The sequence below is a fragment of the Erigeron canadensis genome, chromosome 6 (genome assembly GCF_010389155.1).
Source record: "Erigeron canadensis isolate Cc75 chromosome 6, C_canadensis_v1, whole genome shotgun sequence".
NCBI lineage: Eukaryota > Viridiplantae > Streptophyta > Magnoliopsida > Asterales > Asteraceae > Erigeron > Erigeron canadensis.
Window position 1 is genome coordinate 42,660,992 of NC_057766.1, and position 23,162 is coordinate 42,684,153.

Here is a 23,162-nt window from a genome sequence, read left to right on the forward strand (position 1 = left end):
AGTTTCTTTTTTTCTTTAAATAGTCCAACTCATTTACATCTAATAAATTAATGATGTTGACACTCTAAAATTTGAAAGATGCATTTTTATCATCTTAAAATAAATATTTTAGTTTGTTTGGTGTTACAACCCAAAGATGAACAGGCCCGACCCGATGCGTTGATCAATATCGAATGATTTGTATGTGTATGCGGGTAGAAAAGAATTTATATACAAAATGAAGGTACAAAAAATTACCACACCCCTCCAACTCATCGAGTAAACGAATGAAATGTTTACTATTATTTTAAGTGAATAAATGTAGAAAAAAAGTAACATGGCCACCACACGTCCTTCCAAGTAGACGATCCCAACATATGGCTGAGACGAAGCACGGCAGGGAACATGTGACGTGTCACTTGTCGATAAGTCCACGTAAGCATTAGCAGATTGAATATATGATCCAAGAATCCACTTAAAAATCAACATCTCATTATCTTGCATATATTTTGTATATATGTGGGGCCCACCCCATCCCCAAGACCCCAACTACTTGTATCTTACATAACATCATATTTTATTTGGACATAAATTTATAAAACCATGTATGTCGTTTATAAATGTTGGTTTGTTTGTAATGTAACATAAGAAGCTTGTATGTAAAGTGAATATAATTATCTGTGTTTTTTTAAGAGCCTTTAACTTATATTTCTAATAAAGGGAGGTTGATGCATACAGATATACATACATACATACATATAAAGTCATCATCATCATAATAATAGTCCGTGACTGTGTTCAAGTTACCATTACCACACATTCATTTTTCACTCATGATACAGTAACCAGCAGCTAAAGGTAATGCAGATGAATTCCCTTTATAATTATATATATTTGCAAACTTTTGTAGTGCAAAAAGTGTCCAAATATGTTTGTTTCTGTCAATATTAGTCATGTTCTGTTTAGTTACATTACGGATTGAATCTGTATTCTATAATATACCAAGTGCACTGTTCATGGCATTGTGTTCATAGTTGAAATTTATTGTTTCTGGTTCATTTTGGCACATTATTTATGCTTTAGCAATAGTGACAGAATATATAGGTAACTTAAGGTTAATGTTGTTTCGGTCGTAATAACCTAGTGAATTACCAAGGTAAGGATAGTGAAGCTGCAGTTAGGTTAGGGTGGAAGAATAGATGCATGCTTACAAACTGTATTGTGATGATCAAATTTATGTCTAATTAGTACTGACGTTATTCTTGGATCATCAACTTTTATGGCGTTGTGCACGTGAGACGTTGATGCTAATGTCTTCCTTCTTTAGAGCTGCGGAGAAGTCCTAAAACCTGCAGAATTAGCGATCTATCCCTTCCATCCACCTTGAGTGAGAGGAGAGCTCAGAATTAACGATTCACCTTTTGGTTCTCTTATATATATATAGATATCTGAAGTGAGTTAGAGTAGATGTTAAGAACCCTCATTAGCTTTTGGCATATAGGTAATCGGTTGCTCGGGCTGTTACACTCAGTCCTTCACAGTTCAATTTAAGAGTTTGAACTGGTTAGATAACTGTTTTGTGGTTTCTTGTTAGACTGTTTGTATAATTGTATCGTAGCATTGCAAGTTATACCTCTTATGCAGCTTTTTAAGACTACTGTTTTGCTCTGCTGTTTATTTATGGTCTCTAATTTCTGAACTTTCTTCAAAACATTTATCATTGCAATACCTATCATTCATAAAGAATTGGTGAAAGGGCTTTTTTTTAGCTAGCACTTGTACTCATGTTTCTCTTATTTTCTGTGTAATTCCCAGAAATTTGAACTGATCTCCAAAATACTTGAAGACCTGTCCAGCAATTCTGTTTATGATTGCTGTAGAAAGATTTTCTCAAAGTATGTGGTACTATTTACTTTAAGTTGGCTAGATCGACATATATGATGGCTACAAATGCAGTTGTTGGATTAAGAACAGGGGAACGCTTATTGGGTTCAACAACCTATTACTCTGAAGTTAGTGAAAAGCTGTGCTGCAGTAGCAATCTAGGGTTCATTTTTGTCCCAAGTACAAATCTGGTTACTTCAAAGAAGTCAACCAACTATAGTCGTAGTCTTATAAACAGTCGAGATATTCATCCCACCAGAGCTCTAAAGGAACATGTAGATACTACTCTTGAACCTCCAAGTACAGACCAATGGGCTCAGAGGTTTGACTATCTGGATGAGGAAGTCTCAGAGCATGAGCTTCCAGTTGATGCTTTACTCTTATTACACAAGTCTTTGCTGGAAAAGCAGTGGACTCTTTCAACAGAAGAGACAATAACTATAGCTACTCCCGCAAAAAGAATCAGCAGAAAGGTACATGTCACTGGTTCTGGGATATCTGCTCGAAGGCGTAGAATAGATGCTCAGAATAAAATGTCGAATTCTATAAATCAAGATGGTCGAAATAAGCAGCTGAGACCCATAATCAGTCCAGAACTTCTTCAAAAATGTCAAAAAGGGTATCTTAAAGGTGTAAAAACTGAAGCTTTACTCACGCACTCAGAGGTGGTTGCTCTTTCGGAAAAGATCAAAACTGGTCTGCAAATTGAAGAAGAGAAGTCAAGGTAATGGACTTTCTTAGAGAAGTTATATGTTTGTTTATAATCCATCCACACTCCAAATATATGACTTGTTATCTCGTGAGCTGTATATTTAGTTAAAACATACAATGTTTGAATGATTATCAGACTGAAAGAAAGATTGGGAGTTGAACCTTCAGAGAAGCAACTTGCAGCTTCCCTAAAAATTTCACGAGTTGACTTGCAAACTAAACAGATGGAGTGCAGTTTGGCAAGAGAGAAGCTGGCAATGAGCAATGTTCGTCTGGTGATGTCTGTAGCACAAAAATATAAACACATGGGAGCCGATATGTCTGACCTAATTCAGGTAGCTAAATTCTTTGCTGATCTCAACTAAAGGATGCAATATTTACTCTATTAGCATCTATAGCAGATAGTTTCTTACTGTATTTCAATTGTAATGTAACCCTGTTCTCATGTAGGGAGGTCTAATTGGACTACTCAGAGGAATAGAGAAATATGATTCATCTAGGGGACACAAAATTTCTACTTATGTATATTGGTGGATTCGACAGGTGAGGATCTCAATACATCTCTTATATGATCAGATTTACTAGATGAACTTTCTTTGTAAGGCATATCCGAAAGATGAAACTGTATTTGTTTACTTTATATATTTTTTGTCATGCAGGGTGTAACAAGAACGTTCTTTGAAAATTCTAAAACGCTTAGATTGCCTACTCACTTACATGAAAGACTAGGTGCAATCAGAAATGCCAAGGCCAAACTGGAGCGCAAGGGAATAACCCCATCAATTGATGTAAGTTTAAACATCTCAATGACTTAAAATCATGCTCAATACTCATCCTGTATATTTGGGTGGATTCTCTTTTTGTTTTCTTACAAGTTGCCTTTTTTTCAATCTACTCCTATAGAAAATTGCCGAAAGCCTGAATATGTCTAAAAAGAAAGTAACAAATGCCACTGAGGTACTAAAAGTATTTGAGAAATTTGTATATGTATTAATACCTTTTTATATGCCATGTTCTTATACTTAAATTCCATTCCATGTAGGCAGTCTGTAAAGTCTTCTCACTTGACAAGGATGCTTTCCCTTCTTTAAATGGCCTTCCCGGAGAAACACTTCATAGTGTAAGTAATAGTTCAACGTAATGATGAGCCACTGCCACTTTATATGTTTCTAATACTCTCTTTATCAATTACTGCAGTACATTGCAGACGATTGCCCGGGAAACAACCCATGGTATGGTGTAGATGAAGCCGCTCTCAAGGTACTTTTCGATTTTCATGTTCATAGAACTCGTCATGTTGATTCTTATATTCTGGTTGAACAAAAAATGTTCTTCATTGAATACTTGTCGTTTAAATTTACAAGAAAGTCCCAATTAGTCAATTACAAGTGGATACATTCCTACCACAACCGATTGAAGAGATCAGGAGAGAATGCTACAATTCTTGACTTTCTTCTTGTTTTGCAGGATGAAGTGAGAAATCTTATTAAAATGACTCTGGGTGAACGGGAGAGAGAAATCATTTATCTTTACTACGGTCTTGACAATGAATATCTTACTTGGGAGGATATCAGTAGAAGGTACTCCTATAACATATCCACTACTACATATGGTGCTATTCAGTAATCTCCAGCTCCAGGCTTACTAAGCTTAGCAATGAATTTTTGTCATAGTAATTACCTATAGTTGATGCCTGAATCTGAAATTTTAGACTGGTAATGGACAACACTTGAGTCTGAAATTGCTAGCGATAGAAAATGGATTTCAGACTGGTAATGGACAACACTATAGTTGATGCCTGAAATTGAAATTGACAGTCATTACAAATTGGAAACTGCTTTTGTTCCATGGATCGTTGATTCACCGTGGTTGCTAAAGGTGACAAAATAAGCGGGTCATGTCGGGTTGGATAACAGGTCAAAACTTAAAGCTGGTTGAAATGGGTAAATTTTTAATGCAGGTTGGTATTGAGGGAATTTTTGCTGTTTTTTGGAAACTAATGGATGAATAATTCGTTAGAAAGGATTATAATCCTTTCTAGATTAAACGCAAAAATAATCTAGATTTTTGGGTTTATGAAATAAGATGCATTAAAAATATACCATGGATGACTCTCAAGTCTCAACCGCTTTGACCCATATACTATTAGCTTAGTTTTTTTAGTTGACTCGTTTCACCCGTTCACTTTTTGGCTAACTTTTTTTTAGTTGACCCGTTTGAGTAATTGAGTGGTAAAAACACGAAGCAAGAGAACCCATCTAAGTAGACAATAAATTCTGCCACCTCTAAGGGTCCGTGGTCACCCACTTTTTGCACTACGGAATTGTACCTACTGAAATGAAACTTGATAGTACTTTTTTTTTTTTTGCTAACTTCCAGTTCCAGCTCCAAATGCATTACTTGTGCACTGTATGTCTGTATCTCATATAATATAATATAATACCGGATACTATTTCAGGAAAGGGTTGTCAAGGGAACGAGTTAGGCAGGTTGGCCTTGTTGCACTGGAGAAACTAAAACATGCTGCAAGAAATACAAAACTAGCGGCAATGCTTGTGGACCACTGATTTTTGCTACACATTTATGACAGAAAAACAAAAAATACCATGTACATACAAATGACAGTTTTTTATTTTTCCATTGCTAATATTTCTGAGCCAATATGCATTCCTGACTTAAGAGTCCTGTTTTTTGCAACGAAAGAGTGGTGTATAGAAAGGTTTTGTACTGCAGGAACACCTATTATGTTGTTCACAGAAAGATAAACATGTGAATCTGTAAATTGTTTTTTTTTTTTAACATCGAGTTAGTAGTTAGTACCAAGGTTCAAATCTGTACCAAGTATGATTCACATGCTATGATATAATGATATAGCCTTGAATCCTTGATAACTGTCCCTCTAATAGATCCCACGCACAGATATGAAAGAAATCACATAACACCAGAGTTAAATAGATATGATGATGAAATTTAAGCACACATCCTTCAATATTTTATGTCCATACGGCTGGTCTATGATTAACATGGACTAATTCAAGTTTATTAGCACATAAAATATTCATTAAAAAAAAAATTCATATAACTTAACATTATTTAATACAAAATATAAAAGTTTATGTGATTTAATTAAAAAACATAAACAAAAAAAAAAAACTGAAATGAACCTCATAGTATAAACAAAACTAGTTAATGAAACCTGGGTTCAACCCGGGTTTTTAAAGTTAAATTTGTTCTAACCCGAACATTTTCCGTAAATATCGGGAAAAAAATTCGGATCAATATTAGAAAAAAAATTTGAAAAATTCAAAATTTTAATAAAAAAAAGGTTTAATGTTAATGTTGATGACTATTCACTTATTATTATATATATATATACACTAGGCATTTTCACCCGCGCGATGCGCGACTTTTGTATTGATTTTTTAAAACTTTCAACGTTGGCATCGATAACAAACAAAATTCGGTTTTGCTAGTGTGGTGTTGTTGCATTGTTTGGTTTTACGGAGACGTGAATAGATAATATTTATAAGAATTAGACCTAATTCTTGCTATGTACCACTGAAAAAATAGAACAATCGACTAAATAAGAAAATATAAATTATCTAACTTTTGACATGATCAAGAACTGAAAAACAAATTGATGGGCTTAAAATCGCTATGAACAACAAAAGAAGAAATCTTAAGAAAAAATAAAATTAAAATAGGTTAAATAAATCAAACTAAAAACAATAATGATCTTAGTTGGTGAGAGACTTGCAATTGTAAATGAAAATATAATGTCTTCTTTAACTCACCCGTAAGACCATGTGTTAATTATACTTGAACCAAAAGTTAAAGAAAATAAATGGAGTACGTAAAAATATAATTGCTATATAATCAAAATAAAAATAACAACGAACCTCTTTAACAAATTTAAAAAAGAATAAATAAAGTTGTAGGTTTTAAAAATGTGAATATTGCGTAATGATTTTGTGATAAGCATAAAATATTTAAAGATTTTATAAAGATTTATTAGAGATATATTTTTTAATAATATAAAATATTATATTGTAAAAATAATATGAAGATGACATATAGGATAAATCCTACGTGGCAATTTATTAGCTTAACTTTGGATTTGAAGAGTCCTTTAGAAGACTCGATTAACTACTGTTTTAATAGATATATATATATATTAAAAATTATTTATATGAGGATGAAAAAAAGGATGAAAGTTTGAGATATTTAAAGAAAGTAAACATTGAGTTTAGGATAAAAAAAAGAAATAAGAAAATAAAAATACAAATAATTATGATGTCATATTTTTTTTAGAAATTGTGCTAGCAAGGGATGAGAGCTTGTTATTTCATTTCTTTTCTAAAAATAGCTTTTAAAAACAATTTTGTTTTATTAATATAAGAGAAGATATGTATCATTATATATTTAGATTTATATTTATATCAACGGTTGATTATTCTTCACATAATCATCAACCTTTGTGCTATAAGAACGAAATAAAACATTAAAAAAAAAAAACACACGTTAGTTGTCTTAGACCCTCCTATATTAAAGATCTCCATGCAAAAGTCAAACCACTAAAAACATGTCTTGTTCTTGTTCTTACTAGTAACTAATTCCCCCCAAATCAAAGCCGAACTTTTTGATATTCCTCAATTATTCCGGTTCTTTCCCATTTTCCATCATCACTACAAATAAACAATTGAAATCAATAAACAAACGGCACAGCAAAAAAATACTACAAGCTAGGAAAATAAAATGTTTAGATCGGTAAGCACAAGCAGAGTTTCTGATGATACATACTACAGTATTTATAATCATTCTCCCACCTCTAAAGCGGTTTCCCCTGCATTAAGAGCATTGGCTTTAGAAGCTAATGAATTGCCTCAACATGAAACCTCGTCGTTTTCTTCGTCGACGACTCCCAAGAAAGATAAATTAGGACGTGCGAGATTCTCGGAGAAAGCTGTTCATCTTATTCCTATTGTTCTCCTTTTTTGTGTTCTTGTTCTCTGGGCTTTTTCGAATCCTGGTGAGCTTTTCTTTTTCTTTTTTTTTTTTTTGGTCATGCTTAAATTTGCTAATGTTTTTGATATGCAGAAATTAATATGACAATTAAGAAGGATTTCATGGCGACAAAAATAAAACGGAAAACGGTGGAACGAGATATTGATAGATATACTACAATTCAAATACAAAGGTCACAAGCAGATCACGATTTTGTTGAGACATCCTTACGCAAAGAAGGAAAAAGGCTCGGAACATCTATAGGAACCTAGCTAGCTAGTCTCAAAAGATTCTTTCTTCGCTTGTATATTATGATTTTGCTTTATCTATATCTTAAGGTGATTATCATTATCATTATTTTTTAATTATATGTGTAGCCAACGCTATATGTACGTATGATAAGCCTCTGGTGGCATTTTTCGATTTATTATCGTAATTTCCCAGTTGTTTTATTTTTATCACACCATAACTAGTGCCCTAGAAAATCTCGTTTATTACTTTCGAATAGACATAAAAAAGGTTGATAGATGATGGATAATATAAATAATGTAATTATGTATATGTAGTATACTCTTACAAAACGGTGGAACAAATTGTACGTACTATGAAAGTTTGGTTAACTTAAAGAGACGTATCAATTTTTTGATGGCTTCTAAAGTCATCTCCAACCACAATATCCTTGTCAAAATGCCAACACAAGCAAATTATGGTATCGATATATCATGGTTGTGACTTCAGTAGTAGGTTGAAATTTTGTCCTCAAACAAACTGAAAGTATATTGTGTAAGTAGGATCATAAGTTTTTTATTTTTATTTTTAAGCATATGTGTGCATGTATATTTTAATGAAGTGTTTTCTAATTTAATACTCGTATAAATGATGATATGGTATTGACAAATTGAGTTTCAACATGTTAGATTAAAGACATAATGAGTTCAGTATGTTAGTGACTTAGTTCAATATGCTGAAACAAATTACTGACGTGTGAGTGAGGTGGCCAATATGCTTGGACATTTTTGTAAATACCATTGGAGATGGCCTAAACTTTTGTTAAATTTGTAAACAGCTTGATCCTATACTTCTATAATACACTAAATGGATGTCCGCATGTTGTGGCGGCTAAACGGTGATGGTATTGGGGATTCATGGCTGCAATAGTAATGGACTGAGGTGATTGACGACGGTGGGTGGTTATGGTGAGATATGTGTGTGTTTAGTGTGGGTAGAGGAGAAGAAAATGGGAAATAAGGAGCATGTAGGGTTATAACTTATAAGGGTATTTTGGATTGAAAAAAAGTGTTAAATTAAGAACTCTCAGTTTATATTATATAGAAGTATAGATATAGAATTATAGATAAAACATTCTAAAAGGTTTTAGGGTATTTTTTAATGTTTTAAATTAAAATTTTAAAATTTTTAAAATATTTTTTATGAACTACATAATTTATCTCTGATTTCTTCAAATATTTATATTTTTTTCTTTTATAATATCAACTACCATACTTACAATAGCCTCATTCTTAATATGGACAAGATTCATGTAAAAACTTTTTTTTGCAAGAATAAAAGAACTTCTAAATGATTTATTAACAAAATTTTATTTGAAAATATTTTTTATAAGATATATAATAAAAGCATATATAAATATGTTCTTTAAAAAAAAAAAATTACATACTTTACAACCCAATCTTTCATCGGTCTCTTATTCTAACCCTTATACTTCATTTTTAATTTAAGTCTTCTAAATTTTATCTAATTTTATTATGGGTAGCTTAAACCCTAGTGGTCAGGGGTATCTTCTAAATCCATTATGTGGGCCTGGGGTGATTTTACCCAAGGTCTCAAGGTCGAGTCTTGGGGTTTTCATCTCAAAAGAATTTTCCATGAGGTCCATGAGGGGGTTGGAGGTCCAGAAAATCTCTGATTAAAATTGCCTCCAACACGTCTGAATCGAAACTCATTTAAAAAAAAAGTAAAACATGCAGTACTTATCTTAGGTAAAGCAGGGAGAGATTATGTAAAATTCAAGAAAAAGTTATGTAAAATTCAAAGAAAGATTATGTAAAATTTAGGGATTTCAGTATATTTATTAAATTCAAAAATTTAATTTGTAATTTTTTTCAAGTGGCAGGTAAAGTATGTACGGTTTTATTATTTGTAACCATCAACATCAACCTATTTCCGTTTGCAAACTATACTGCTATGATTGTAACTAGATTCGAGCTGAAGGTGAGATTGACATGATAACGATAACCTAAAATAATATTAAGAAAAATCTTACCGTGAATTTTTAGGCGTATTTAGCCTGACTAGTTAGTGCCCATGTGCTAGCTGCTCGGTAACGCTAAACCCAAAACCCGGAGTTATATTGGTGACACACACTTTTTAGGTCTATTATATTTTAAATTATTAGGTAATCATAATAATCTTGCTCTGCTTTAGATTTTACTTACAGTTTATATTTCTTTGTATAATTTATAGATTTTCTCATTTTATGGTTAGGTATATTATTTAAAGTGGCAAAGTTGAAGAGGATTTGAAGGCATTTGTTTTCGATTTCCAGTAAGTGGTTTTTCGGTTGATTATCAAGCCGTTATCTATGAATTCATGTTGAATCTGTTACATCATATGTAGTTAGTTAGTTTTAAGACTAGGTAAATACTCCCTTGGTTCCAAAATACATGTTGAAAAACACAAAGTTTTAGGAATCGCATAATCGTTGTAAAATGATAATGTCGTCCCACAGACTTCTAGAAATCAGGTCTGTTGTATGAAGGTAGAATGGTAAAGCTAGCATATTACTTTTGGAAGAGAAACATTGTTTCCGGGCCAACTAAAATAGAAGGTTGAACAACCTAACCAATATTATACTATCCAAGCTAATTCGAACACTAAATTGAAGCGCAGGTCTGCCAACTGCAAAATGAAGCTAATATGACCCATGATAGTTTAATTAATGCAAGACGTTGAACCATGTTTCTTTCTAGCATCTACTTTAATAGATCCCCTTGGCTTTTAGGCTTTTCTTGTTAATGCACCCACACGGTTCATCAACTCCCTAAACTTTAGCATCTTGATTATTTGACTTTTTGGAATATAACTATTCATCTCCATGTTAAAATTAAAACTTGATGTTCTTTCCTAAATGGACTCCACCCGACTTGGCATTTGCAGTTGTGCCTTTTACCACCGATTCGAATACACTGTTTTTTGGTTGCCTTGCATATGACTTGGTTTTATAAGGCGATAGGCATTCTGAAGTGAGAAGGGTCAAAACGCTAAGGCGCTAGGTGCACGCCTCACGTATCAAGATTCTTTTTTCACCAATAATTGTATCAATTCTTCATACCATGTGCATAAAAATAACTTCTACATAACAAAAATAAATAAGATGATTCACTTATATACTATACTACCAAAAGTTTTCACAAAAATGTAGTGACTATGGGTAGTAGTATCATTGGGCAAAAAGAGCTGCTCCACTATTCTCAAAACGGGTAAAAAAGAGTTCAGTTAACATGTTCTACTTTTAAAATTCATTAGCCTGACCTTTCTATCAATTAAGACATAAGGCGCTTCCCGAGTAACAAATGACGAGGCATCCAATGGCCAAACGGTAAACGCTAGGCACACCTAGGAACTGCCTTTTTTAACTAAGGCGTATGACTTAAATGGGGTTTTTCAGTCGTGACAACATATTGTACATCAGGTACGTTGATTGGTGATTTGGCAACAAGAATTGGATAATATTAGATTACAAGTTGTAAATTTATGTTATAGGATTTGGTATTAGTATTTGTACGTTTATGTTGTAAGAATTCACTAAATTTTGCAACACATTGTTAATGACTAGATTCGAATGGTGGCCAAATTTAGGATTTCCGGCTTTAAGATTATGTTGCTGCATGGGGAAAGGAGTGGGTTGCGGGTGGTCTTGCGTGTCAGAGAGCTGTGTCAGTTTGTGTACCCTGCTGATTTGAATTTTTAGGTCTAGATGAATTCATTCATATTTGAGACATATGGTGTAATGCCCACTACTATAATATTAATTATTTTGTAGGGGATTAAAATGTCTTTATTTAGTTTTGAGGTTTTCTTTGTAATTAAGTAGACTTAGGAGGTTAAGTTGAAACTTGTACGATTATAAATATAATGTGAAAGGTCTGAAACCCTTAAACCTAAAATCATACATTTGGGGATAAGTTTAGGGTTACGAGAATCAATTATCGATATGCCGAAGGCAGGGATTGTAAAGAACTACTTAAGGTAGATTTTGATTTTTTATTTTCTTATTGTTATACGATTTGATCTACCCCCTTCTATGTGTATATGAATTATTTCTCATTTGATTAGTTATTTGCTTGATTTAGTTTAGCATTGTGTAAATTTTCTTTCCCTCTTATGGCATTGATTTCTGATATGGTAGGTTTTATAAATCCTGGCACAAAATCTATTGTACGAAATATGTCTGTAAAATTAATCGCACGTCTGGTTCCACGATACATGAGCTTTATTATCAAACGGTTTTGTAATAAGTAAACGCGATCACTTTAGCTATCTTGTTTAAATCGTTGAGGTGCTTATTACGAATCTCTATGAAATGAGTTCTTCTAATTGGCCGGTATGTAATTGATCTTCCATATAAAACGATTTTAATCTGATCGAGTTCACTCTTGATATGTTGAAAACTTGAAATCATAATATTGTTTTTTATGTAACTGCTGTTTAGAATCAGTGTCCATATAATTCTTTAGGGATGGTGAAGACCTGGATTCTTAGAAGTATCTAGTGCGGGAATTTTTATCTTTGATCAGAAAGCTTGTGATTTATAATTTTCTAATAGACTTTAGCTGTTATAATAACATGTAATGTAACCTTTAGACATCCTTAAAACCTTTACCAAAAAAGGTAATGTGACCCAAATTTTATTACAAGGATGTCAAAGGCAGTGTTTTCACAATCATATCTAATGTTAGATGTGAAATGAAAACCGTCTTAAGAAAATCTATTCAGAATTTAGTATAAATCTGATGACTTACTTGATCTCTTGGAACTGTGAGAAGTTCAAACCTTCTATATTAATGCTCTGAGTATGATTTTAAGTATGTGGTGCTCCATATAATAATTGTATTAACTGTCTTTAGAATCCAACCTCTATGATTCTTTTGTTCTTCTTCCTACCCAATTATCACAAAGTTGTGATGTGGTTGCATGTGTTGTGAACATATGTATCTATTATTTACCGGGTGTAACAACCTTTTACCCCAAAAAAACCCATATGAATATATGTTATGATTTGGAAAACATAGACTCTCTATTGGAGGTGTCATTATGTGACACCATTTGTGATGGCATGATCAGTATATGGCGTCTTCTTTTGTACTCTAAAGCCTATTTTGATATGTAAGCTTTTTGGTCGACCTATGGCGATTTTGAAAGTTGTGTGGTGCCTACAACATCACACATTTGTTTGAATGTGATTTATGCTGGAATACGGATTAGTTTAGGGAAAAATTGTGTTACGTCTTATCACATATGTTTCTGTATAGTCTTATAGATTGATAGATAATATTGATAAGAAAAAGAGTTTGAGAATAACTTTGAAGTAGGACTACCGAGTCACCATTGTAGCAGGTACTCAGGTAGGGAGGTAGGGATGCGAACAGGTTGGGGACCTCCTTCCAAGCCCTCCATCCCCTTTTTGCCACTAGGGAACAGGTTACCATCCTCATCCCCATCGAAAAAATTCTCTGTATAACATCTTGAAATTGATACACTAAAAGATTGTAAATGAAACATTGATCTAAGTCAAACAAAAATAAAACAACTATCTCCGAAAAAATAGTAAGTTTAAGATAAATGTTTCCGGTAAATCTCAAACAATCACACACTTAGCTTTTTGCTACACAGCTTGTCGTGATGAGTCGAAGAATAGGTTTTTGGTATTAGGATATAGGATTTAGGTTGTAGATGAATAATTTTTTTATTTTATTAAAGATCTATGTTTAGTAGAAATCCAGATCGGGCCCTGGTCAGAGACTCGTGATATATTCATGCCCCATCCCTTGTGGTTTACAGTTGAGGGTTCTCTGTCCTTGCTTAACTTGGGCTTCAACGGCCACACTGGGTTTGGAAAAATTACAATGTTAGAGTAAGTACCTGATTGCAGGCAGCGAGGATCAATGTCAATGATCTACAACATATGGTGATGAATGGATGCTATCCTCATTTTACTCTTCATCTACATCTTTAAAATTGGACCAGGTCCATCTTAATTAAATGCTGGTCTGCAGGGGCCCAAATGACCCTGGAGAGGTGCAGGTAACACTGAGTTTGCAATTTAGCGTTGCCTAACAGAATGCCAGGCATACCTTTAGTTTCTCAGGAAGCCAAGTATGTTTTCTTACATCTAAGGCTATCTATGCGAACAAGTACTGTAGGTAGTCTATGGTGTCTAAAACGTGGAATCATTATTAGCTTGTGCTATTATTATATGGAGTAATTATTTATTGTTGTCCGTTTATTTTTGTGTCTGATACTCTGATGGCCACATTTTTGTATTCAAGATTGATTATTAGGCCTAAAAGATGTGCCTAAGGATGGGTCTGAAAATATGATTAAGACATGTGCCAGTATCAGAGGTTCATATGAAGAGAGAGAGAGAGAGAACTTTGTGTTAAACTTTGCGTGGATTAGGTCTATTTGTTGGATTATATATCAGGCTCTATGTATTACCACTCATTCTGATACCATGTGTATTTTTAATGTAGTTACCCAGAAAATTACATCAACATAGTTTCTTTCTCTTATTTCTTATTTTGATTTGAATTACTCTCACTTATATGACACGCATATATCAAATGGTGTAATGTCATTGGAAAATATATGGTATAACTCAAGTTTGGGGAACTCGTGACCCGGGATCGGGTCGGCAAGGGGAGTGGAAGGAATTTTTGAAACCTCAGACTCGGATCAGGGAAAAACGTCAAACTTAAACATAATTGTTTAGAAACGTGAACATAATACTTCAAAGTTCAAACTTAATTGCTTAGAAACATAAACATAAACCAATTTCGGATTTATTACATATTTTTAAAAAAAAAAAAAGTTTGACCAGAGTCGACCCGAGTCGGCAGAGTTTGACCAAAGCTGACATGATTTTTAGCTGTTGAACAAAGTTGACTCGATTTGTAGTCTGATCCAGGTGACTGGGACCCTCCAGCCCCCGATCCCAATTTATTGGCCGATCCCGCCGATTAATACAACACTGGACTATAACTTATTGTAAGAAAACGGCACGAGGTGTATGTTTTTACTAGCCATTGAAGTCCTTGTTCTGTATACATACATCATTAATTCATTATATTGCTTGTGGTGGTTCAGAGTTCTTTTTAGATATCGGTTGGTATATGGATGGACTCATGGAACAAGAATTCTGTTATTGCTTGCAGTTACTCCAGAGATTCAGAAGTTCATGTTCCTTTGTCCGAGGAAGAACAAGTGGAAGCCGATGAAAGCTTCTCTGTTTATGTCAGGCCCATTGAACTTTACGACATTCTTGTACACCGTGCTCGTCAAAATGTAAGCTATTTATGTTGTGTGTTCTTTATTATATCTATCTATCTATCTAATGATAATTAGTTATGCACTATGTTAGTTTTATGGACTTTTAATGCATCAAAATGATGTTTTTAAGTGTTCTCACCGTTCTTATTTTAATAGTGTTCTCACCGGAGTGTTACCCTATATATATATATATATATAGCTTAACTTTGATTGGTTCTTAGTTTATAGCCATATGCCCATATCGGCATTTATGAATAACAAACGTGAACATGCTGATCTTCATGATTGTAATATGGTATCTCTGTACTCAGTTCCTAAATAATGGTGTTATTTTCATGCAGACATCATTTCTACAAAGATGTTTGCACTACAAGTTTCTTGAGAAGCACAAAAGAAGGTAAGTGCATAATCTCACAGCCTTCTGCACTCATTAACTGATTATGTTAATTGTCGATATGTATTATGTCGTTTATTTCAATATACTTTTTGACACCTCAATGCATTTGAAACTTCAAATTGGCGTTTGCTTCAGGATGAAGTTTAGTATTCAAGCCTTCCTTAAGTAGCTTAAGTATACTCGGGGTTAAGAAGTAATTAGGTCTACTATTGCGTTTCCAGTTTGTACCTGAATGGAACGGTGGAGCCAATGTGAAAATTAGTCTGTATATTACCTTTTATGGTTGTGAAGTCGAATGAATACTGTTCTCCAAGGATTTGCCCCTTTTATACAGCTTATATTGACATCTGATCGTAAGTAGACTCGCATTAGTGCCTAGGCAAGGTGACAAGGGCTCATAGTTAGCATTGTCCTACGGTTTATTGATGGTGGTTGTCAGGACGGTTTCATAACCCATAATAGAGAAGATATAATTATGTGTTGTATGGAGGTGTTTGGAAAAAAAAAAGGGGTTTTAATGCAGTAACCCATAGTAAATCAGACTTTTATTAAAGCTTAAGTCATAGCTAACTAATAGTTATTTTATTTTATTTTATTTTAAGCTTATGAAAAATGTTTAATAACAATTATAAAAAAATAAAAATAAATAAGTGACAAATAGTTAATTTTGTTATTGAATAAGGTAATTAATAGATAAAGGTTAAAAGTAGTTAATTTATAGTTATTAACTCGGAATTGGCCCGTGCGATGCATGTATACTAGGTACTTATATGAAACATAGATATTCAAGTTAAAAATAAGTTAAATACATTTGTAATACACTAATTTACCTGATTACTACATGAAACTTAACTTTTAAAAATGTATAGATTGATATCATTCTCGTGCAATGCAGTTGTAAGAGAACAACATTTGACATGTTGGGTGTTTAACTTTTGCCTTACACAACTAAAATGATGGAGATTGACTACGAATCACATTGTTAAAATCAACTACCTTAGTGGTGTATGAAAAACCTTTGGTTGTGTACGGATTTCCACCCTTAACTTTATTTTGAACTGTAAATATTTAATGATTGTATATTCATTACATGTAATTTAACATTATATTATTACTTACTCTAATGAATACATGGACGACAACTTTTAAAGATATGTAGATGTAGATTGTTTTTACCTGTAAAACTAATTGTATTTGAGATTAATTATGTTGGATAGTAAGCAGGGGTAGATAGGTCCCACAGTTCTTAATTTTTAGGTGATTTTATATATCAGCATAGAAGCATAGATATGGCTGTAATTAGCCTGACACCTGTTTTGCTTCCAGGGTACGACTATCTATATCTGTAAGTAGACATAATGGGGATGGACTGCAAACTGAGAGTCTTTTCCCCTTCTACATATTATTGGCCAGACCAGTTCCTGGTCCAAATGTGGAGGTACTTCAATAAAACAATTTAGGTTAACTTTATTAGTCATTGTCTATTTTTTATATTTTATGTTCCACTTATTTTTCTAATGCATGTTTAAAAATTGTGGTCTGATTTTTAGACATCCCGTTCTAGCTGTTATCGATTTAATCAACCCTGGAAGATAACTGTTATTAATGGGGCTCAGACAGAGAGTTCAACTCAGGCAAAATTAATTCTGCCTGAGATTAGTACACTATCAACAGAAGTCAAATCGGGGTCTATTACAATGTTGTTGATGAGCTATGGTATGATATGTTTTCTAGTCTGATTTTAATTCAAATTGATACCTTGTTTCAAATTTTAATGTTTTAAGTTTTAACTATTGTTATCAATGCAGTTGATAACGCCAACCAAAAAGAGATTGATCTGACCAATTACGAGAAGCTATCTTATAGTAAGTTATTCATCATGTAATTGATTTCATGGGCATTTTCCCCCTTAACTTACAGTATATTTTTTTTATTTGTTTCTCATCTACTATTTGTACATACGCTGACAGCTCATGATGGTTATTGTCTACTCGGGAAGATTCCTCTAGATTTTCTACACTCTTCTTTGAATGAATATGGGACCATTAGCTTAGGAGAGAAAGTTCAGACGAGTTCATTGGTCACCATGCATTCTTGTTTCATGAAGGTATGCTTTCATGCATATTTGGTGAAAAGTGGGTAAAGGGAATACTACTAAGCCTGAGCCAGTGACCTTATTCTCGGTCTGCATGCTATCTGAAATTTTATCATACTGTAGTATGACCTCGGATCAACTTAATTCTTATTAGGTCGTAGTGGCATATTAGTAGTCTGGAACTCTACCCTGGGATAGAGATATGAATGTCTACATTCTGTCTCCCCATACCCCGCGGCCCATGGCAGGATTGAGTATTGTTGTTATTGTAATAGTATACTAGTATAGTAGTATGGCCAGTACCATTATATTTTGTTGAAGCATGTTCATAATATGGATAGTCATGTATATTTATGCTGGTTTGCAATAGGGATAATGACCTGTGGATGTAGTGAACTATGACAAAATGTCTATGTTATGTATTGATCTAATTGGGGGTCTATGTTATGTAACGAACTTACCAAAACTGTCTAAGTGATGCATGTTACCGGGTAATCTACAGGTAGCTGGTTACCATCCAGTTTTTAAACTTGGGATAATGACCTGTGAATGTAATGAACTATGACAAAATGTCTATGTTATGTATTGATCAAATCGGGGGTCTATGTTATGTAATGAACTTACCAAAACTGTCTAAGTGATGCATGTTATTTATTGTTTCCAACTCCTCCCGAGTATTTGAGAACTGGTATTTTCTTGTTTCCATTTAGTTATTTATTAATATCCCGAAAATAGAAATGATGAATTCTGAGGTCAAGGGGATTTGATCTTTTCAGCTTTAGGCTTGTAATGCGTTCTTCTAAGTTTGTTGTTTTGTTGCTTTAACTAAAATCTAGCAATTAGTTATTCTTTCTCATTTCAATTCTAAGTTATGCTTCAAGAAGCCATGTAAGAATACGTCCCTAGTCTCTCATTGTTTGTTTGTGTGAGTTGTATATATGTACCCTTAGATTTGTGTGTGTCAATGTGTATATGTTTGAGAATATATGTAATGATTGGTTTCAGCTTCTTGACCTTATAAGGGATCGTAATCTTCAAATACGATTTTAATTTTTGAGATCTTTGATTTTTTGGTATATGATTGTGTTAAGGTTGATTGGAAAAATGGGAGGGTAGGTGGCGGCCAGAAGATATGAAGGTGTTTACAGTTTTTATATAATTACAGAACTTATATACATATATGTTTCCATAAATTAATTTATTTATATATGTTAAATTAATTAATTAATTATTAAGATTAAAAAATAAAGGGAAAAAAATTGATGACCGCCTTTAGCCTGTAACATGCATCCCTTAGACAGTTTTGGTAAGTTCGTTACATAACATAGACCCCCGATTAGATCAATACATAACATAGATATTTTGTCATAGTTCACTACATCCACAAGTCATTATCCCTTAAAAAAATGGATGGTAACCGGCTACCTGTAGATTACCCGGTAACATGCATCACTTAGACAGTTTTGGTAAGTTCGTTACATAACATAGGCCCCCGATTAGATCAATACATAACATAGACATTTTGTCATAGTTCATTACATCCACAGGTCAATATCCCTTTGCAATACTACATGTCTAGTTGCACATCCGTGTTTGATTTATTCTTTTATTGTTTTGTTAATCAACCATTAATTAATAAAACTTACTACATGTACTTCATGAGGGTTTCAGAATCTTAAGCTCGTAACCTGAAAACAAACTACAATAGGTCGATAGCTGCTTAAAGATTTTTGGGTACATTCTATATTTCTATCAACAATACATGAATTAGAAAAATTATCATGGTGGAGGGTGTTAAAAGTTCTTGCTAGAATCTGACATTTCTCATTAAGAACTGTACATAAGATGAATTTCTAATGGTTATCTTGGAAGCAGAAACAAAGTTCATTTAAAATTTGACTCATTAATGAGAATTGTGGTTCTGACCTGCTTAGAGAAGAAAACTGGCCGTCTTTGTCCCACCAGAATTACTGATACAATCTTTACTATTTCAAAGGGCTTTAGAACTCGAGATTCCACTATAATTCCTTCTTACCCTTTACATTCATATTTTTCAAATTATTGATGGGTGGTCACCTGAATATGCAGTCGATTTATATTGTGGAAGACAAGGAGAAATATATATCATTTCATTTTTCACATAATTCTGAAGCGGTGGTATGTTTCCATAAGTTTATGCATTGCAGTACGAATCTTTTAAAATTTTAATGATTGTGTTCCTATTGGACATGATGTCATTTTATGGTTGGCAAAGAGTATATTGCAGCAAGTACCGGTTCTTATTAGCGCTGAACATTGCCTGCAAAATATATCACCTTATGACTTGTATTCTTACAAAAGTATCCCTCCTGGTTTGCTGTCTGATTTTATAAGGTAGCTGTCTGCAATTCTTTGTTCCTTGTTTTGAGATGAATTTGAAAAAGACATTTGAATCACATAATTTGATGTCTTAATGTGGGTTTTTTCATATGCTTTGGTGAAGTTCCAGACTGATGTTTGTTTATTCTGCTGATTTTGTACTCCACTGTATTCATTTTCTCGTCTGTTAATAGCCTCATGCATATGTTCTATTTGTTGTTTCTGAAATCTGTGTCCACCAAAATACCAACAAAATAGTATATGTGCTTTCCTCACTTCAAAAATCAAGATTCTAAATTGTATTGAATATTCTTCTGATTAGTGGCACACTTGCACCTGTTAGTAGCTTTTTCAAAATGACACTAAAAATTGGAATGCTTTTCTTGTCAGGCTAAGATCTGGGAATGTTATATTCTACTATAGATACTACAAAAACTTGATGCATAGGAGCGAAGGTACCTCTTGTTTCTTGATTCCAACTTTGCTATTATGGTAGTTTCATGACTTTTGTGGTCTACGTTGATAGGCGTTTTTTTCCCCTTTATCACTTTATGCACTATTTGCTGCCGGAGTTTACTAAACTTAGGCTCCCCTGTAATTAAATCTTAGGGTTTCCACTTTCTCCAATTGATTTTTTCCTGAAGTATCAATTTTACAGTCACAGAAGATTATTCATGTCCATTCTGCTTGATCAAAGGTGGAAACTATAAGGTACATATGCTTCTTTACTGGCTTTGTTGCATACTCATGGTGTATGATAATGATATGGTTTATCTTAATGTCTTCCAGGGTCTGACATGTCACTTAATTACGTCACATGATCTGTTCTCCTATGATTTCAGGGTATGTAAAGTTTTATAAATCTGCCATAATAATTGGTTTCTGCATTTAGCTAGAATAATTGTTCTAATAATGATATTTGTTGTTTTACAGGTGAATAAGGACTACCAAGTTGTGATTGTATCTGTTGAGAGCGATACATGGACTTCTGAGGTTGTGATATTGTCTCTACATTTCTAAAGTAGATTATGGGTATTTAAGAATACAATCATGTAATATAACACTCTTTTTTTCTTGAAAAAATGCTCGTCAGATTATTGGCAGTACAAGTCCCAGAATAGACACATTTTTCTTTTGGTAAGCCATGAGCAATAAGTTTTATTTCTGAATTATTTTTTTTCTTGTTCTTAAGACAAGTTACTGCAAACTTATATGGATAAAACTCATATCCTACAGCCACCATAGACCCTCGAAACACAGAAAGCCATCAAGGAAAAAGCTAAATGCAATTCTCTGTGACTTAAGAGGCAAGATGTTTTGTATGATTTTTTTTTCCCACTGTTATGTTAGTTTCTTCTAAAAATGTGAAATATTGGTTGTGTTTATATATATATATATATATATAATATATATATATATAATATTTCAGGTGTGTCTGAGCATGTAGAATGCGATACACAAAGTCCTAATGCACCATATGTGTCAAATGATGCTGTTACTACATTTTGTGGGCCAGAAACGGATACCCAATTAGTACCACCTGTAAAGACAAGAAACTTATCAGCCGAACGATCCTATCCTAGAAAGTATGTTCCTTGTTTCGTTTTTTGCTCTTCTATTGACCGCTGAAAATGATGTATGCTAACCAACTTACTAATTTCGCCTTCTGTTTTTGCAGCCAAGTGCTGTTGCGGAAGCATCACTTCTATCACTCTCATAGAGCTCAGGTCACCATTCTATCCTTAATTGTTTGTCACTGTTTATATTTCAAATTTCTTGTATGTTATCTGTAAACTGTGCATCATGTAGGACTGCATGTTTTGAATCTTACTGGCAAAGGGTCACTCACTTTTAGCACTTCTTTTTTTTGTTTCAGCCAATGGCATTGGAGCAAGTGCTTGCAGATGAAGACAGTGAAGATGAAGTTGATGATGATGTTACCGACCTTGAAGACCGAACGGTTTGTTCTGTTCCTACCATAGTTACTAATATCAACTTCCATATTGTAAATGAATGATCTTATGGTCCTATTCTTAAAATAAAATTCAGATGCTGGATGACTTTGTGGACATTGACCAGGATGAGAAACAACTAATGCATCTATGGAACTCATTTGCTAGAAAACAACGGTACATGTGTTATACATAATAAGAGTATGTAATATATGTGTAGATGTTTATATGCTTAAACTTTGAATTTATTTTTTTATGATGATGATATCAGATTGCTGGCCGATGCACATGTTTCTTGGGCGTGCAAGGCATTCTCAGACTTTCATGGAAAATACCTTGTTGAGACTCCACCATTGGGCTGGTACCTTCTCATCTCATTTTTGGCAATAACACCACCCTGTTGCTTTTTAATATAGAACTGCAACTCAGATGGGAGGCCTCACGTCCATGCCACCATTCATCTCAAGATCTTACCACATCATCTCCACGTCATTTATTCCTTCCTAAATTAACCTAAAACACACCCACGACCAGCAATACCATCATTTTCAAATAATTTATTACTGTTTATAGTACAATAAATTAAAAATTTTAGAACATTTAATTGGTTAAGAACAAACCTGACCCCACACTCCCCACGTTCTCCTCATTCTCTAGACGGGGCTCCAGAATTTCGCCTAGAACGTAGGCATGCCAATGGCATTCTCACGAGAACGTGAGTGAGAACGCCTCCGTTGGGAGGACTCGCATTATTTTGTTTTTGGTTTCTAAGAGCGTGGAACTTGTGAATTGACAGGTGTTGGAACTTCTTTTTGGTTAAGCTGTATAATCATAGTCTTCTGGATTCCAAGACAGTGGACAAGTGTCACTTGATATTAAATAAATATCACCCACAAAACAAAAGGGATCTTCAACAAATTGATCCTGATAAGACCAAAGTTGATGCAGTTTGAAGTTTTACAAGTCCTACTGTTGATGGCTTGGCAAGATGTCGAAACATATGGGCTGGTAGTGGCATTGGGTTTAGAGAGTTGCAATGTTCATTCATTCTCATGTGTAAGATTGAAGTTTAACAGTATGACCCTTGTTGAATGCTAGATTCCAAAGCGTGGATTAATGTACCACAAAATGTAGAGACATTTCAAAATATGAGTAGTTACTTTTTCAAAGAATATTCTCTTATCTTTCTTTACCCCTACACTTGTGAATTGAACAA

General features: G+C 33.6%; 3 protein-coding genes across 3 annotated transcripts; all 3 read left to right on the top strand.

Moving 5' to 3' along the window:
* Positions 1 to 614: 614 nt before the first annotated feature.
* LOC122603061 (RNA polymerase sigma factor sigA-like) lies at positions 615 to 5,373 on the top strand. The gene is made up of 10 exons (XM_043775674.1): positions 615 to 837; positions 1,795 to 2,587; positions 2,711 to 2,909; positions 3,025 to 3,117; positions 3,234 to 3,362; positions 3,478 to 3,531; positions 3,617 to 3,694; positions 3,772 to 3,834; positions 4,042 to 4,154; positions 5,033 to 5,373. The coding sequence occupies exons 2-10, from the start codon at positions 1,917 to 1,919 to the stop codon at positions 5,139 to 5,141; spliced, it is 1,509 nt and encodes a 502-aa protein (XP_043631609.1). The 5' UTR covers positions 615 to 837; positions 1,795 to 1,916; the 3' UTR covers positions 5,142 to 5,373.
* Positions 5,374 to 7,324: 1,951 nt separating this feature from the next.
* On the top strand, positions 7,325 to 7,914 carry LOC122602573. The gene is made up of 2 exons (XM_043775177.1): positions 7,325 to 7,603; positions 7,672 to 7,914. Exons 1-2 carry the CDS (start codon positions 7,330 to 7,332, stop codon positions 7,848 to 7,850), a joined length of 453 nt encoding a protein of 150 aa, XP_043631112.1. The 5' UTR covers positions 7,325 to 7,329; the 3' UTR covers positions 7,851 to 7,914.
* Positions 7,915 to 14,991: 7,077 nt separating this feature from the next.
* LOC122604953 (polycomb group protein VERNALIZATION 2-like) lies at positions 14,992 to 23,120 on the top strand. The gene is made up of 20 exons (XM_043777809.1): positions 14,992 to 15,159; positions 15,486 to 15,541; positions 16,868 to 16,979; positions 17,092 to 17,257; positions 17,350 to 17,406; positions 17,512 to 17,648; positions 19,725 to 19,793; positions 19,891 to 20,009; positions 20,385 to 20,449; positions 20,653 to 20,705; positions 20,784 to 20,837; positions 20,928 to 20,987; positions 21,088 to 21,131; positions 21,231 to 21,301; positions 21,424 to 21,580; positions 21,673 to 21,721; positions 21,871 to 21,954; positions 22,044 to 22,123; positions 22,218 to 22,307; positions 22,743 to 23,120. Exons 1-20 carry the CDS (start codon positions 14,992 to 14,994, stop codon positions 22,897 to 22,899), a joined length of 1,848 nt encoding a protein of 615 aa, XP_043633744.1. The 3' UTR covers positions 22,900 to 23,120.
* Positions 23,121 to 23,162: the final 42 nt, after the last annotated feature.